This window comes from Eleutherodactylus coqui, chromosome 13 (genome assembly GCF_035609145.1).
Source record: "Eleutherodactylus coqui strain aEleCoq1 chromosome 13, aEleCoq1.hap1, whole genome shotgun sequence".
NCBI lineage: Eukaryota > Metazoa > Chordata > Amphibia > Anura > Eleutherodactylidae > Eleutherodactylus > Eleutherodactylus coqui.
Window position 1 is genome coordinate 33236004 of NC_089849.1, and position 16209 is coordinate 33252212.

Sequence of the window (16209 nt, forward strand, 5' to 3'; positions counted from 1 at the left end):
GAGAAAAAGAAATACACTATAAATGGCTCTTTCCTTATAGCCTTGTCATCTCGAGTGCAAACAGAGCTTGGATTATCAAAACACTGGAGGACCCTTCCCCTAGTCTTAAATAAAATATACCTTTCCCACATCCAGATTCCAGACTGGACATCAGCGGAGGAATCACTTGACCCGTCTCCTCTCCCCAAAGCGGATTCCTGGACTCAAGTCACCCCAAATAAATCAAGGAAGATGAGAAAAACTGAATCTGACCACACTAGATTCCCCAGAAGAAGATAAGTAGTGACTCCATGTTTTCCACAAATGCAGTTTGCCTGTCTTCTCTTTTTCGCTCAGAGTTTTCTAATTACATCTTCGGTTACGCTGGGAGATCTGATGTGAACAAATTTGATTTGGTCCATTCAGCTGATCCCATCAAAATTTGACAAAATAGGAGCGTAAACGTTCCTACCATGTTTGTGCCCCCCCCCCCCCCCCCCTCATAAACTTTGATTATTTACTTTTGAAACTGAGCAGGACTGGACATTTTCCATAATCTCCTGCCCAGCTACAAAACATTACCAACTGTTGTTTCTCTCAATTTCATCCTCATGTTGATTTATAAAGTTTTTCCCTTTTCTCCTTCATCTCACCCTTAGCAAGCACTGCTGATCCTAGAATACAACAAAACCCAACTCTTATAATAATTATTATTTAATTATAATTAAAGGCTTAGCTGCGCATCACCTCCTTTAATGTTAAAGGCATTAATGCACCACAAAAGAGAACCCAGATCTTACGCCATCTAGAAACTAACAAAACGGATATTGCCTTTCTACAAGAAACGCACTTTAAGAAGAGCTACATCCCTTATCCAAGAACAAAATGTTCAACAAATGGTATAATGCCTCTTCTCCGCTTAAAAAACACAGAGGTGTGGTGATTGTCCTAAACAAATCTCCCATTCCAATTTTTGGATATCCAACCAGATCCAGAGGGAAGTTATATATTCCTCAACGGCAGGATCCTTGATAAAATTTACACACTAGCAAATGTCTATGCCCCAAACAATAATCAAGTAAACTTCTTTCAAAATTTTTGACCAGCTAGATAAATTCAAAGACAGACATTTAATACTTGGGGGCAATTTCAATGTACCTCTTCAGCCCTCAAATCGACACATCTCATGGCACATCCTCAATATCTTACTTAAACTTAAAGAAAATTTTAAAAAACTTTTTTTCTGAGCTAAACTTGGTTGACCCCTGGAGGATACAAAATCCTTCCATAAAAGCTTTTTCTTTCTACTCATAAAAAATACTCCAGAATAGACTACATATATATTCTGTACCATTTACTCAGCTCTGTGATCAAATCATCCTATGACTCAATTCTTCTTTCTTACCCTTCCCCATTCTCCCTGGAAATAGCCCTTAAAACAATAAAAAAAAATTTGCCCAACTAACTGGATATTAAACGTCAGCCTTCTTCAAAACAAGGAAGATCTCGCCACCAGCAAACAAAATATCCAGATGTATTTCAAAGATAACGCAAGTTACCTCACAAAACCACCAATTTTGTGGGAAAATCATAAGGCGGTAACACGAGGCCTCTTAGTACAAATAGGTTCTAGAAGGGAAAAAGAGAAAAAGAAAAATCTGACCTAATTGAACACATTAAGAAATTAGAACTGCAACACAAAAAAACAACCATGCGTCTTATAGAAAAAGTCCTCTTTGATCTATGCAGAAAATTAAAGGAATTGCTCAACTCAAAGACTGAAAAATATCTCTACTATGCTAAATTTCTGCATTATGCCTTTTCAGACAAGTGCGGGAAAAGACCAGCTTCCCTGATCAAAAAACAAAAAACTCTAAAACATTTATCACTAAAATCAAAGATAAAAAGTACCAACTTCACCAAACAATAAAGGGCACAGCCAAAACATTTTGTGCCCACTACTCGGACCTTTATAATATTGACAAACAAGATAAAACAGACCCACAGAAAGCTCAAACAAATTCCAAAAAATTCCTAAATCCATTTCTCCCCCACAAATCTCCACCCACCAGAAAGTAGCGCTGAACAACCCAATTTTCCCAAAAGAAATTGAGGATGCCATTAGCGCCCTCCCTAAAGGCAAAAGTCAAGGCCCAAATGGCTTCAGCTCCATTTAAAATGTTTAAAGACACTCTAACCCGGCCTCACACAAATACTTCAAGCACATTAACGCCACAAATGATTTCCCCAGAGATGCTCTTACCGCCCACATCTCCCTTATTCCCAAGGAAGGGAAAGACAATACCCTCTGCAGCAGTTACAGGCCAATCTCACTAATCAACATCATCAAACTATATGCAAACATCCTCGCTAACTGAGTTAAGCTGCTTCTCCCGAACCTCATCAACATGGAACAAGTGGGATTCATGAAAGACAACACTACTAGACTTCTCAATGTGATACACCACGGCAGATACACCACGGCAGATACACCAAGAGTCCAAGACCCCTATCAGCGCTTCTCACTACTGACGCAGAAAAGGTGTTTAATAGGGTAAATTGGCTATTTCTCAAAATGACCCTACAAAAATTTATAAGGTAAGTAAAGGTAATCCTGTCCTTACAGAAGTAGTGTTCCACAAGCCTTTATTCTTAAGAAGTGTTACATAACAACCAGTCGGTCAGACGCTAGACAGGACGTGTTTCTACTCCGCAAAGGAGTCTTGATCACCTGATCTTAGGAATCTGCATCACTTCCTTATATGTCTGAACAAATTTAAAAACAATTAAAAACAATGACAAGCAGCTGACCTACAAAACTCCTTCATATAAATCGCATGAACTACATTTAACCCCTTAAGCACTTATATGTAATACTCAATGATAAATCTTATTTCTTTACACATGAGGCAAATATAAACCATATAAACTCATAAATAAATATATCATGTATTATCCATTAAATATCCTGCAAATGCAAAATTATGTTCAATATTGCAAAATTGCATGATATGATATATAAATAATTTTAAATAGATATGTCTTAGAATGATCTAAGTAATGATATAGCAAAATAAAAAATTTTTAAAAATGATTTTTCTTCTTTTTTCCTCTTTCTTCACCCTTTTCTTCCTTTCTTTTCTTTTCTCTTCCTTCCTTCATCTGCTTCCCTTTTCTTCCCCTTTTAATAAATATATAATAAATCCGATCTAAAATTGAGACCATTAGGGTGTCTGGTGCCCAATTTGAGCATCCAATGTGCCTCTCTTTTCAGTAATGTTTTATGATCTACTTGGAGTTTTCTGCCTCTCTTCCCCACCTCAATACCGTAACAAATGAGTGTATCAATATTCTGGTTATGTACCTCCACAAAATGTTTGGCTACACCTGAACATTTTTCTTCGTTCTTAATATATCTCAGGTGTTCTTGGATACATGTTTTAAATTTCCTCCCGATGCAACCAGTGTATTTAAAATTGCAACTGACACACAATGATATATATGACGCTAATGCTGTCACAATTAATATATTGTTCTATGGGGAATTTCACTGTTCCAGTATAGTCAGAGAATTCCTGTTTATTTTTAACCTTGGTGCAGATTCCACATTTGGGCATTCCACGCTGAAAGAAACCTTTCTGCTCTAACCAATTTGATGTTACATAGTATTGGATTTAAACATACTTGGAGACAATATGTTGCCAAGACACCTGCTCTTACGAGCTACACAGTGTACACCTTTACTCAGGATGGTGTCCATTGAAATATCCTGTTGTAATATTGGGAGGTTCCTCAAAACTATCCATTTAATTGAATAAAAATCTCTACTATACTCCGTAGAGAAAATTACTTTGCCATCATATTGGGTGTGTTGATTTCTAGATTTAACATTTAGCAAGGAATCACGACTTTTTGCATCAACCTTACATATAGCTCTTTTTAGGATCCGATTGTTATATCCTCGTTTGGACAACCTATGACAAGTTTCACTTTTATGTGATCCATAACTTTCTTCTTTAGAGCAAATTCTCTTTGCCCTTGTCATCTCACCTATTAGAACTGCCTCTATGGTGCGTCTCGGGTGAGCACTAGAGGCGTGTAGTATTAGATTACCATCAATAGGTTTTCTATACATGTCTACTATGACCTTCCCTTCCCTGACCCGACATCACCAGTTAATTTGAGGTCCAAAAAGGGCACACTACTTTTGTCTGTACTCACTGTAAACCGCAGATTACAACTATTTTCATTAATATATAGCTTAAATGAATCCAGTGTATTTTCCGCGACGTCAGAGTCTGTATCTTTCCAAATGTCATCTATATATCTGTGATACCACACCATGTGGCCATAGAATGGATTAGATATAGAAAAAATGAAAAATTCCTCCCACCAGCTCATTAATAAATTTGAAATGGTGTCCTCCTCACCAAAGCTTGCAGGGATCGGTCCACCCACGCACTAAGGCACTCGCAATGTGAACCGAGCCCTGCATTATAAGGACAGCATTACCTTTACTTACCTTATACATGTGGCCGTGTTGGATGGAGCGGTGAAGCAGCCCAAACAGAAACCCAAGCCAGTATATGGAATACAAAGTGGAAGGAACACAAGAACAGTGGGTGAGCTAACCTTTCTATTAATTACTACAAAAATTTAGTTTCCCTGACAGTTTTATCGAACTCCCTCCCCCTTTTGACGTGGTTTGCAATGGGGGGGGGGCTGAGCAAAGCCCTGCCTCACTCTGCCCCCTCCCATTGCTGGGTGCGGACAAGGAGCGTGGAGGAGAGAAAAGGTGAGCCAACGAGGGGTATATGCCCGACGGTATATACGCCGAGCCCGTGTATCACATTGTAGCGTATATCGGCCGGCCATGAATGCACTGGCCGATTTACGCTTGTGTGACTAAAGCCCAGAGGCTAAGCCTCGTAGGTTACCATAGCTGGCAGACCCAAAGGCTGCATTCAAGCCTTCGGGTGCCACAGCAACCCATCGGGACTCCACGATCACATTGTGCGTGTCCAATGGATGAGACAGAGCCCTCTCCCTCTATCAGCATTTTACATACCGCAGTCACAGCAATTGTGGCATGCAAATTGTTAGGCAGCGGGGATCCATGTTTTTTTTAGATCCCTACTGTTAGAGCAAGTGCCAGGCTGTTATCCAAGAGCTGAACACCCAATCTCCTTGCAAGCAGTATATAGCCCCTTAACGGCTGCCATCAAAAGGCAAATGAGCAGTCGTTGAGGGGTTAAAAAAAAGTGCAACAACTGCAAATATAAATTATTATTTATAAATAATTAGTGATCATAATGACCAATCAGATTTAACATTTTCAAATGGAGAATAGAAAAAAGATATATTAGATGGTTCTTCAAACCCCCCCCAAAAAACATTTTTCATTACCCAATGGACGATGCCCACACCATACATAGGAAATGAAGGGTGCTTTCATACCCCTGTTCCATTCCCTGTGCTGGTACTGACATGTCTACAGCCAGGTAAACCTGCTTGTTTACTTCAGGTGGATGTATGAAAGTAGCAAAAATGGAGAATTCCTTCAAGTAGACTTAGTACATTACAGTACAACAAGAAAGATGGCATCTGTTGAGAGGTTAGTGTTTGGTAAAACACCCCAGCCGATTCTTAAAGTATAGTAGTCCCAGCTTAAACTTCTGTTGCTCTGCAGTATTTTCCCGGAATGAATTATACTTAATATTCAATTTTCCTTCTTTTTCCTTTTCCTGGTGTCCAATAGAAACATGACTACAGGATCCAACTTTCAGACGTCCCAGAGCATCTATAAAGAATTCTGAAAGTGCAACAAAATAATACAAAAAGTAAGGAAATACTTCACAAGGCATAGAGACAAGTAAACGCAGGTGCCACTGTGCTGGTGGCGGGGATTTGATCGGACTTCACCTAGGTGTGAGCTACATATCTTTACTCTGTAATGAGGAATAGGCAAGGAGGCAAGTGTATTAGGTGTCAGATCAAAAGATCCTCCAATGAGCCGGAAGCTATATGATTTTTCAATTGGGTCCTTACTCTTTAGGTGATCTAGTATCTTCACTTCTCAGCTCTACAGTACATATTAAAAAAACATGGATAGTAATTTAAAGTGCAAACCTACTCAAAGTGGCCTACTTGAATAAAAGTTGTTCCTCCAGTAGACGCATGGTAATTAGCCTTAAAGGTCCAACCAAAGACAACTAACAGTTTGCAAATAAAATGATTATGTAAGTAGGTATTGCCTTAGGCATGGGACTGGTCCAAGTAGCTGGCATCGGTCATTGGCAAACCGTAGGTGTTGGAGTTAACGTTTTCATTCTGTTATTCTATTTAGTTTCTATTGTATATGCCCTCTGTTTGCAGTATTAAGAATGAAGCTCTGCTGACACCCCTTGGCCACATGGTTTATGGTTTTTTCCAACATTATAATAAGTGTTGTGCAAGCTATTGAGTGAAGGCTGACATGTGACCAGAGGTTTCTATTTTTTGTAGCTTTGCTTTCCGATTCATATACTGGTACTTGTGTTACCTACCTCCACTGAAACAACTACAAAGGCATCGGGTAGAGCTAGAATTGTACTCTCAGGATTACAGATGATTAAAAGGGTTGTGCCAGGTAATAACGTCATGTACAAAACAAAATGTTCTAATGTATACAAGGTCTCATAACATTAAACTTCCCATTGCTAGAGACAAAAAAAAAAAATCACCTATTTGTCACACCTTCCCAAAATAAAATTAAACAAATCTTTATTACATGTAGGCAAAAGCGCTAGGAGAAAGACAATTCAAAATACAGGAGCCAGTGGTCCAAATACACTAAGCCAATGTGTCACTTTAAGGTGTGTGTCTTGCAGGTGGTACCATAGTCAGACCAAACTGGCTAAAACTAAGCAAGCAAGCCTGGCCATCTCAGTAATAGGTGAATGGTAAGTGAATCCACCTCCATTTAAAGCATTCTAGCTGCCACATAAAAGATGTAAAATTTACACTGCTACCACTCCAAATAACACAAGATCATCAAATATGTAATGTCCCCAAAAGAGAATGCAACTGTTATAGTGGTCTGTTTCGTCTGTAAATACAGGTGTTGCCTCCCAGAAAAAGATTAGTATACATCGGCTCGTAGACAGTATCCATTGCAGTTCCTTGTTCTTGAAGAGAAAAACTTTACACAGGATAGGGAATAACTTTATGATCAGTGGGAGTCCAACCACTGGGACCCCCATCAATCTCAAGAATGGTAGTCCTGAAGGTCCCGACATAAATGGTGTGAAGGTTGTGCATTCATTTTGATTGGAGGAGCAGATATTGCCAAATATGTGCACTCAGCAATCTCCGATACAGCAAGTGAAATTAATGGAACCTCAGCGTGCATGCGTGACCCCTGCTTTATTCATGTGGGGACCTTCAGGACCCCTGTTCTTGAGATCAGTGTGGCTCCCAGCACTCTGATCCCTACCAATCATAAAGTTCTTCCCTATCCTGAGAATAACCTTATAACTTGGCACAACTCCTTTAATTATCTGTAGTCCTGAGAGTAGAATTCTAGCTCTACTAAATGTATTTGTAGCAGTAGGACAGCTCACCATGACCAATGCCAACTACTGTGGATAGGGGAGAACGTTATAACTTGGCATGGGATGGAGGAGTGGGGTAAAGAAATGGGTGGTTTTTTGTTCAGAGGCTTTCCCTGCTCAGCCTCTGAACCCCTATACATCTTTTTATACAATGGTTCTAGAATACATTTGGTGATAAGGAGAGGTGTAAGTTAAAGTGACTGGGACTTAATGCAAAATCTATAAAAGCTGTCCCCTCCTCTGCCTACAGTACCATGTGCTATTTCTTCTACTAGTGTTCTTGTATGTGGCACATGGGTCTTTGGGACCACCACTGTAACTATGTTCCTGGTTATAAGACTGATGCCACTGGAAACCACTTTTATTTTCTGGCTCTTCTAGTGCTAAAAAAATAATACAAGATTGTATACAAAATGTGACAATTACCAGTATGTGCCACTCGGCTTAATTTTGGGTCAAATCCAACACCAAGAATTCGGTTTGTGTGGGCCAGGAAGAAGTTTACCACCCCACCAGTCAGGATGCAGTTAGGGAAGCCTGGGATTGTATGGTAACCTCCTCCCTTCCAATGTAAACAATCACCATCATCTCCACCTTCTTCCAAAATGAGCTTGAAGCTGAAATGGTTTCCAGCAACGTTACCTCCTACCTGTATAAAAGACAAACCGGACAGAAAGTCTGTCAATGCTGTATAGAAAACAAAGTTCTAAGATTTGGAAAATCGGGAGAGGCATAATGAAGAGGGTGAAAGGAAAAACATGTTTAGTTAGCCTATAGAGCAAAATGTGATTGTTCTCAGTAAGAGAATCAAAAGTAATCTTGTGATATGATACCTTTTAATGGCTAAAAAAAAAAAAAAAGTTGTTAGAGCAAGCTTTCAAATCTATTTAGGATTTTTCATCAGACTATAATAGGATAGAGCTGAAGAAGTGTATACATACACACATACACATAAAAGGGCACAGACAAGACACTGTTTGATTAGCAATAACATGACAGGATGAGAAGGCAAATAAATAGTCTTTTGTCTCACTCCCTTCTACAGAAGAAAACACATTTGCTTAGCCTTGCCGAATTGTTGAATAATGAATAACAAGGATGCACTGATGACATCTCTAAAACATTTTAGAGATTAGTATTTTATATTCCCCCAATCTGACATTTTGGGCGCAGAATCATGTTTACAACATTGGACGTAGAATATGTGAATGTCTTAGTGACCTTATAGTCCTGCTGTGTGTTGGGGATCCGTACCTCCTATCTTTACAGACAAGGAAAGAGAGACAGGCAAGGCAGCACGTGAAGTCGACAAAATGCATAAGCCCCGCCCCAACTAATCCCCACCCCTCACCACACCAAATCTGTCAGAAAGAGATGCTTTTAGAAGTGGGACTCAAAATATTAATAACGTTTCCCAAAATAGGGTGCTTTTGGAAGGTTGGGGGGGGGGAGCCCCCAAGGAAATTAAGGTTAGGTTTACAAATTTCCCACAATTAGAATTTTCAAGCGCTGATAAATATGGACCCTCATTATGTGACTGCATGAGGACTGATCATAACCTCTGCAGAAAGCAAACATTTTGAATTGTAACTAAAAATATGCAAATTATCTTTAAGTCTGGCTTGTTGGAAAAAAAATTGGCCAAACATTGTATACACTTGGCCAGCACCAGACAGATACAGCTATGTAACAATGAGCAATGGGGAAAACATTGAAGTATTTCTTCAGCTTCTTACCAGATCCAGGTCAGTCGCCTCCAGCACATCCACCAGCTTTTCAATTTTTGTGTCACTGGTGAAGAGGAAATCATCATCCACCCAGAGGAAATACTTGGTTGTCACCTGAGACATTGCAAGATTCCTGCCTGCAAACCATCCCTACATAAGAGGACAGGCGTCACAACTTATTACATTTTGTACTTTACAAACCAGATGTTGTTCTAGAAAGTATTTAAAATATCTATTTTACATAGCAAATCATAGTATCTGCATGTTTCTGGATATTGCAAGCAAATCATTCAGAACCAGTAATTGAACAGTTGGTAAGCATGATATAGCATGTATAAGGGACTTACCCCGCACAGTTAATGATGAAGGCTTGCCCACTGATCAGGCCCCCATTAATCTCAAGAGCAGGGTTTGCATGTCCCTGTGGGGCTCACTTCTCCCCACACAGGGACAGAATGAATGGAAAACTAGCTGAGCCTGTGCAGTCAGCACGTTATTCATTTCAATTGGGTAAATACTTGAGCGCATGCCACTCGGCAGTCTCAGCAGTCCCATTGAAAGAGGAAGCACTAGTGCACTGCGGTGACAAGTGCTCCATTCAGTCTCCTCCCCACTGCAGGTGTAAGAGGGTGGTGCATAGCCCCTGAGCTTTATAATAATTTTAAATGTGATGTTTGTACTGTAGTTTTGCAAATAATACGTTGCAAGCAACATTTGGTTTAAGCACTGCACCCTCTGGGTGCTGGGTGTGGCAACTCATTTCTGGTGCAACATGCCAAAAGTCCCCGTTGCCTTGAATACCAGGGAATGGTATGAAAGGTGGGACAGTGCATGCCCCCTGACATATTAGGAGTAAGCCAGTCCAAGTTGGTGTATAGTGAGTACTGCAATAGTAAGTCCAAGGCTTAGTAGCAGCAAGAGAGACAGCGATAGGTTCCTGACTCCATGGAGTGTGCCACCCCAGTCATCCAGAGAGATGAGCCGCGTATCATTGAATAAAATACTGTTAAAGAGTTAACGATGGACATGGACTCAATTACTTCCCGCTGTGATGAGGGCTAGAAGGGAAACCAGGCAGTGAGAGCTGAGAGCACAACAGTTGCTGAAAATCCATTGGTGAGCCGGGCGGATGAAGTGGACACCAGGTACCTTGAGGAGAGCGCTGCATCACCTGATACAGATAGACCCCTGATCCTTAAAGGAATTCAACACTTGTCTGTCAGCTGATCCTGATGCGGAGGACTCTGTCGTAGCGCCCCGTTCTACACAGCAGTACGGTAATGCGACAGGAGAACAGTGGGCAGAGGGGAACTCAATTCTTGAGATCGGTGGGAGTTTCAGTGGTGAGACACCCACCAAGCAGCAATTTATCCCCTATCGTGTGGATAGGGGATAACTTGCAATCCTGGTACAGCCCCTTTAAAGAGCTGCTGTCTAAACTGAGAGAGAGGAAAGAGAAGAATTGCAACAGTCCTGGACTGGAGAGGATCCGCAATGACAAAGAGTTGGAGGGGAGCAGAAAATAGCATTCTAGACAATGCTATAAAAGCGATCGGGTCGGTAGAAGAGGCGGCTCCTACGCTGCGAACTGTACAGTAAGTGAGGTTCTCCTCTGAAGTGACTTTGCGACAGCAGATGTGCAAGCGGATCGGGATAGATAATAATTTGCCTGCAGGTCTGGGAGTATTACCTGCCATTTGTTGAGGAGATTGGACTGCAAGAGACCTTTGTGTCATCAGACAAACTCATCAAGGGCACGAGGGTATTGGAGAGAGTGTAAATCTCCCTATTGCTGGACTGGGACACTTTCCAAAAAGGATATCGAAACCGCTTTAGAGGTGAAGGTGTGTTCACTCCCAAAATGGAAACCGTTTATTATATTCCATAATTTGTATTTTTAATAGAAAGCCTTGTTTATACTATTGCTGTTGATCCAAAGGTACTGCTGAATTATAGTCAGAAACATTTAGGCGGGGTTCACACGGGGCGGATTCCCGATGGAAATGTCACGGGTTTGGCCGCAGCAAAAACCGTGACATTTCCGCCGGGAGAACCGCTGCGGAAATAGCCATGGCGGCTTTGAAGCGGCCCGGTCGCTCGCTCTTCTGCTGCGGCCGGCGCTCCCATAGAGGAGAGTGTGGCCGCAGCGGGAAAAAAAAAAAAAAAAAAGACATGCTGCATTCGGCAAATCCGCCGGCTTAGCCGCAGCGGATTTGCCGTCCCGTCTGAGAAATCTCGTCCACATGGCTGGCTAATCCCGGGATTAGCGGACGCATGCGGATTTGCCGCTGCAAAATTCCACATGGAATTTCCGTGGCAAATTCGCCGCGTGTGAACCCAGCCTTAGTGTCTAGATAAGTGAAGGAGTATATCCAACTGTTAGATCCCCATCATACTATCGTCTACGGTTGTTTCCTTCATGTATAGTACTCAGGCTGCCTATGGGCCCCAGTAGGACGAGCAGGCTGAGCTTGCTGCATCTGCACCACCTATGCCTACATTCTTGCATGTATAAGTGCCTGCCTATGTACAAACAAACCTTTGCAAATGGCATAATATATTGCTCTACATTTGGGTCATCAATCTTCTCAGGTGTTTCATTGTCGTCAGCCACAATGACCTTCATGTCAGGATAAAATTGGCGGATGCTCCTTAACATTGTCCGCAGCTTGTCATAGCGCAGAAAGGTCTTCGTGGTGATGGTGACCAGGTCACTAATTTTCCTTTCTGTAAGCAAAATGTTCACGTTCACCTTAATACTGCATTATCTAGATATGATCTACATAGAAAAGTTGGCAAGCTTTGTAAATACTCAGTGCAATAGGGATGAGCTGCAATACCAAACACAACCCATATGCAAGAGTGGTGCTGTTTCTGGAATCTACTATTAAAGGGTTGTTCCACTAGGGTAATCTATGTATTTATGCCTGGTTAGGACCTATTGACATCATAGATGAGGATCATCGGTAACCAGGTACTATCAGCCAAAGTGAAGAGCAACAGAAAAGAGAGCCATCCTACTTATTATGCAGCTGGTCTGCAGCTTTTCTCTGGCAAGTGCAGTAAATTGCTGGGGGGGGGGGGGGGGGGGGGGGTTCTGTTGCTAGACACATGACAAATAGTCCATAATCAGGGGGTCCTCATGGGATAACTCATTTGAATGGGGAGAGGAAGCAGACTTGGCCTTAAAGGCACATGAATGCTGGACCTTATGGCCTATGTTGGATCCCAAACTATGGAAAGTTGTTTGCACAATATTCAGCTACACTTCCTAGTTAACAGCTTTCCCCTTAGTGACATACATGTATGTCACAGAGGTGGGGTTAGTTATGAGGTGGGCTCAGGAGCCGAGCCTGCTATATACCCAGTGGGTGCTGGCTGTTGTAAACAGTTGACACTTGCCACCAACAGCCACGATTGGAGATAACTCTGATCACTGCTGGCGGATAGTTCAAATGCGCAGTCAATCCTGACCTCGGCATGCAAGCTGTTACCTTGCGGGGTAGTCTCCCCTCTGATGGTTACCAAGGTAGCCCTGAGCCTGGTGAAGGTTCCCAAGGCTGCTATGTACTTAACGGCTTAATATGTGAATGTTAAAATTAAAATATACTGCAATAATTAAGTAATGCAGTTAATTGTAGAAGCGATCAAACAAAGTTTAAGTCAAGTACAATTTTTAAATTATTGCAATAATGATATTATATTTACCCCAATATACACACATAAAATAATAATAAACAATATGCATGTAGTATTAACCCCTTAGTGACCAAGCCTGTTTGCGCCTTAATGACCAGGCCAAATTTTGCAAATCTGACATGTGTCACTTTAACATGGAAAAACACCAGAAAGGTTTTGCATATCCAAGTGATTCTGACATTGTTTTTTCGCCACGTGTTGTACTTCATTTAGGCGGAAAAAATAGACCGATAGAATTTGTATTTATTAAAAGCGCCAAAATTGGGAAAATGTTGAAAAACATCGTCATTTTTTCACATTTCCAACTGCAATATCTTAAATATGTGCAAACATAATATAGAAATTTTTGCTAAGATTTATATTTCCACCCCTTTACTTTATTTTGGGCGCACATTGGAAAAACTTTCGTTTTTTTTTAACCATTTACTTTTTAGCATTTTGAGGAACACTTTGTTTTCCTACACCAAGCCAAGATTGGAAAGGCTCATGAGTGTCAGAATAATAGATACCTCCACAAATGACCCCATTTTAAAAACTACACCCCTTAGTGTATTCACTGAGGGGTGTTATGAGTATTTTGACCCCACAGTTTTTTTTCAAGAATTCAATTTAGAGGAGAAAAAGTAAAATTTCATATTTTTGCAAATCTATCATTTTAAAGACATATTTTTTTTTCTATAGTTTACATGAAAATGAGGATTTACACCCCAAAATGGATACCCGTTTCTCCCGTGTTCAGAAATATACCCATTGTGGCCCTAATATTATATCTGAGTCCACAACGGGGCCAAAATGAAAGGAGTAATCGGTGTCTTTCAGAACAGAAATTTTGCTTGAAGTCCTTTTAGACCCCATAGCACACATGTAGAGTTCTTCAGCGCCCAAAACCATAGAAAACCCCCACAAATGACCCTATTTTGAAAACTAGACCCCTTAAGAAATTTATCTAGGGGTGTCCTACATATTTTGACCCCACAGTTTTTGAATGAATTTAAGCCAAGCAAAAAGGAAAAAATTAGGATTTTCGTTTTTTTGGCAATTCTGTCATTTTAAAAACAGCTTTTTTTGTACAGCACACATATGAATGAAGACTTGCACCCAAAAATGGATACCCCTGTTTGTACCGTATTCAGAGACATATCCATTGTGGCCCTAATCTTATGTCTGGATGCACAACGGGGCGCAAAATGAAAGGAGTAATCGGTGGCTTTCAGAACATAGATTTTGCTTGAAGTCCTTTTAGGCCCCATTGCCCACTTGTAGAGTTCTTGAGCGCCCAAAACCATAGAGAACCCCCACAAATGACCCCATTTTGAAAACCAGACCCCTTAACGAATTTATCTAGGGCTGTACTGTGTATTTTAACCCTACAATTTTGAATAGATCTAAGCAAAGCAGTAAGAAAAAATTTAGATTTTCATTTTTTGGGCTATTGCGTCAATTTAAAAACAGGTTTTTTTGTACAGCACACACATAAATGAAGACTTTCACCCCAAAACGGATACCCCTGTTTGTCCCGTGTTCAGAAACATACCCATTGTGGCCCTAATCTACTTAAAGGACACATGGTTAGGCCTACAATGAAAGGAATACTCGTCGGATTTCAGGGTACAACTGAATAAATTCCAGGCCCCATTGCCCACTTATTGAGCCATTGACCGGCCAAAACTATAAAGAACTCCCTCAAATGACCCCATTTTGAAAACTAGACCCCTTAACAGATTCATCTAGGGGTGTATTGCGTATTTTGAAGGAAAAAGTTACGATTTTAAATTTTTTTGGCAATTTTTTCAATTTAAAAACAGTTTTTTTGTACAGCGTACATAGGAATGAAGACGGTCACCCCAAATTGGATACCCCCGTTTGTCCCGAGTTCAGAAACATACCCATTGTGGCCCTAATCTACTTACAGGACCCATGGCAAGGCCTATAATGAAAGGAGCACCCGTTGGATTTTAGGGCACAACTGAATAAATTCCAGGCCCCATTGGTTATTTGTACGGAATAAAAATTGACTCCCTAAAAATATCCCCCCCCCCCCCACACACACACTCTGCGTGCTTTTTGGTGTTCGCAAATCTTAGATAAAAGTAATAATGTGAACTGTGTGGTATTTCCGAAGACAAGGGTAATTACGGAGGCTGGTTGGAATGGGCCCATGGGGCAATAAAACCGGTATCCCCCCTCCTCTCATGCTTTTTGGGGGTCATTTCTTGACCTCAGTAGCGGGTATGGGGTGTAAAAAGTGGCGTTCCATGAGTCTCTGTAAGCTTGATGAGGTGCCGCGGTCTCACATAGAAGGCGCTCAACAAGCTGCTCCTGGAACTGCAGGAAGGCGAGCGTTCCCGGGGCTTCTTGTAAAATACGTATCACAGGTAGCGGTCTGAATAACGCCGGGCTCATGCAGCCGTAGGCGGAATCCGCTTGCGGAGGCCCGCAGCGGATCCCAGCTGTGAGCCCGGCTGTGACCCTGCGTACGGCCGTGTAATGTACTGCGCATAACTGCCTACTCACACAGGCGGTCATGCGCAGTACCTTTTTTTTTGTTTGTATTTCCCGCACCATCGCTTAGCGATGACGTGGGTACCCGCAGCCCGTATACAACTTAGTTGCGTATAGCCTGCGGGTATATCCGCGACCACGGAGTACAATGGGCTCTATGCTGCAAATATCCGCAGTAAAATAGAACCTGCTGCGTTCTCTTTTCTGCGAGTGGATTACACAATTCCGACCCGCTAATGTGAGCGGAATTGTGTAATCCAATGCGATTGATCTGCATATTAGCGCGGATCAGACGCATGCGGAATCCGTAATTTCCAGCCGGTCATGTGAGACTGACCTAAGGTAGATCGCTACCTTTTTTTCATGTGACCGGGGAACGCTCAATGAGGCCACCCGTCACTGCTCTAGGCTCTCGGCGACCATTGGTCGCTGGGAGCAAGGAGATTTTAAGTTTCCTGGGCTCCCCGACTTCTGCGCATGTGTCTGGTGTTTTACTGGCGGTCGCATGTGCAGAATCCGGGTAAGTTCACGGATGAGGATCGCGTCGGGGTGCAAATACGGAGGCCTCCTGTAAAAAGTTTCATCTCCTCTCACCGATCGTATCGGTGAGGGGAGATGAAACTTCAAATTTTTTTAAAAACTTTTACATGATCGCCATTATCCATTGTATAACTGCGAACACGTGACCAGGAACCGCTCACCGCGGCCCC

The 16209-nt window shown here is 41.6% G+C and overlaps 1 protein-coding gene across 2 annotated transcripts in view; it reads right to left on the reverse strand.

The window, feature by feature from the left end:
• Nucleotides 1-5250: 5250 nt before the first annotated feature.
• Nucleotides 5251-16209, reverse strand: part of LOC136588596 (beta-1,4 N-acetylgalactosaminyltransferase 2-like) — a 49163-nt gene continuing 38204 nt past the window's right edge. For both annotated transcript variants that reach the window (XM_066587945.1, XM_066587946.1), the window contains 4 exons: nt 11838-12025; nt 9308-9448; nt 7998-8220; nt 5251-5791 (listed from right to left, as the gene is read on the reverse strand). In XM_066587945.1, the coding sequence (XP_066444042.1) occupies nt 5595-5791; nt 7998-8220; nt 9308-9448; nt 11838-12025 (749 nt within the window). In that variant the 3' untranslated portion in view covers nt 5251-5594. The remainder of the gene's footprint in view (nt 5792-7997; nt 8221-9307; nt 9449-11837; nt 12026-16209) is intronic.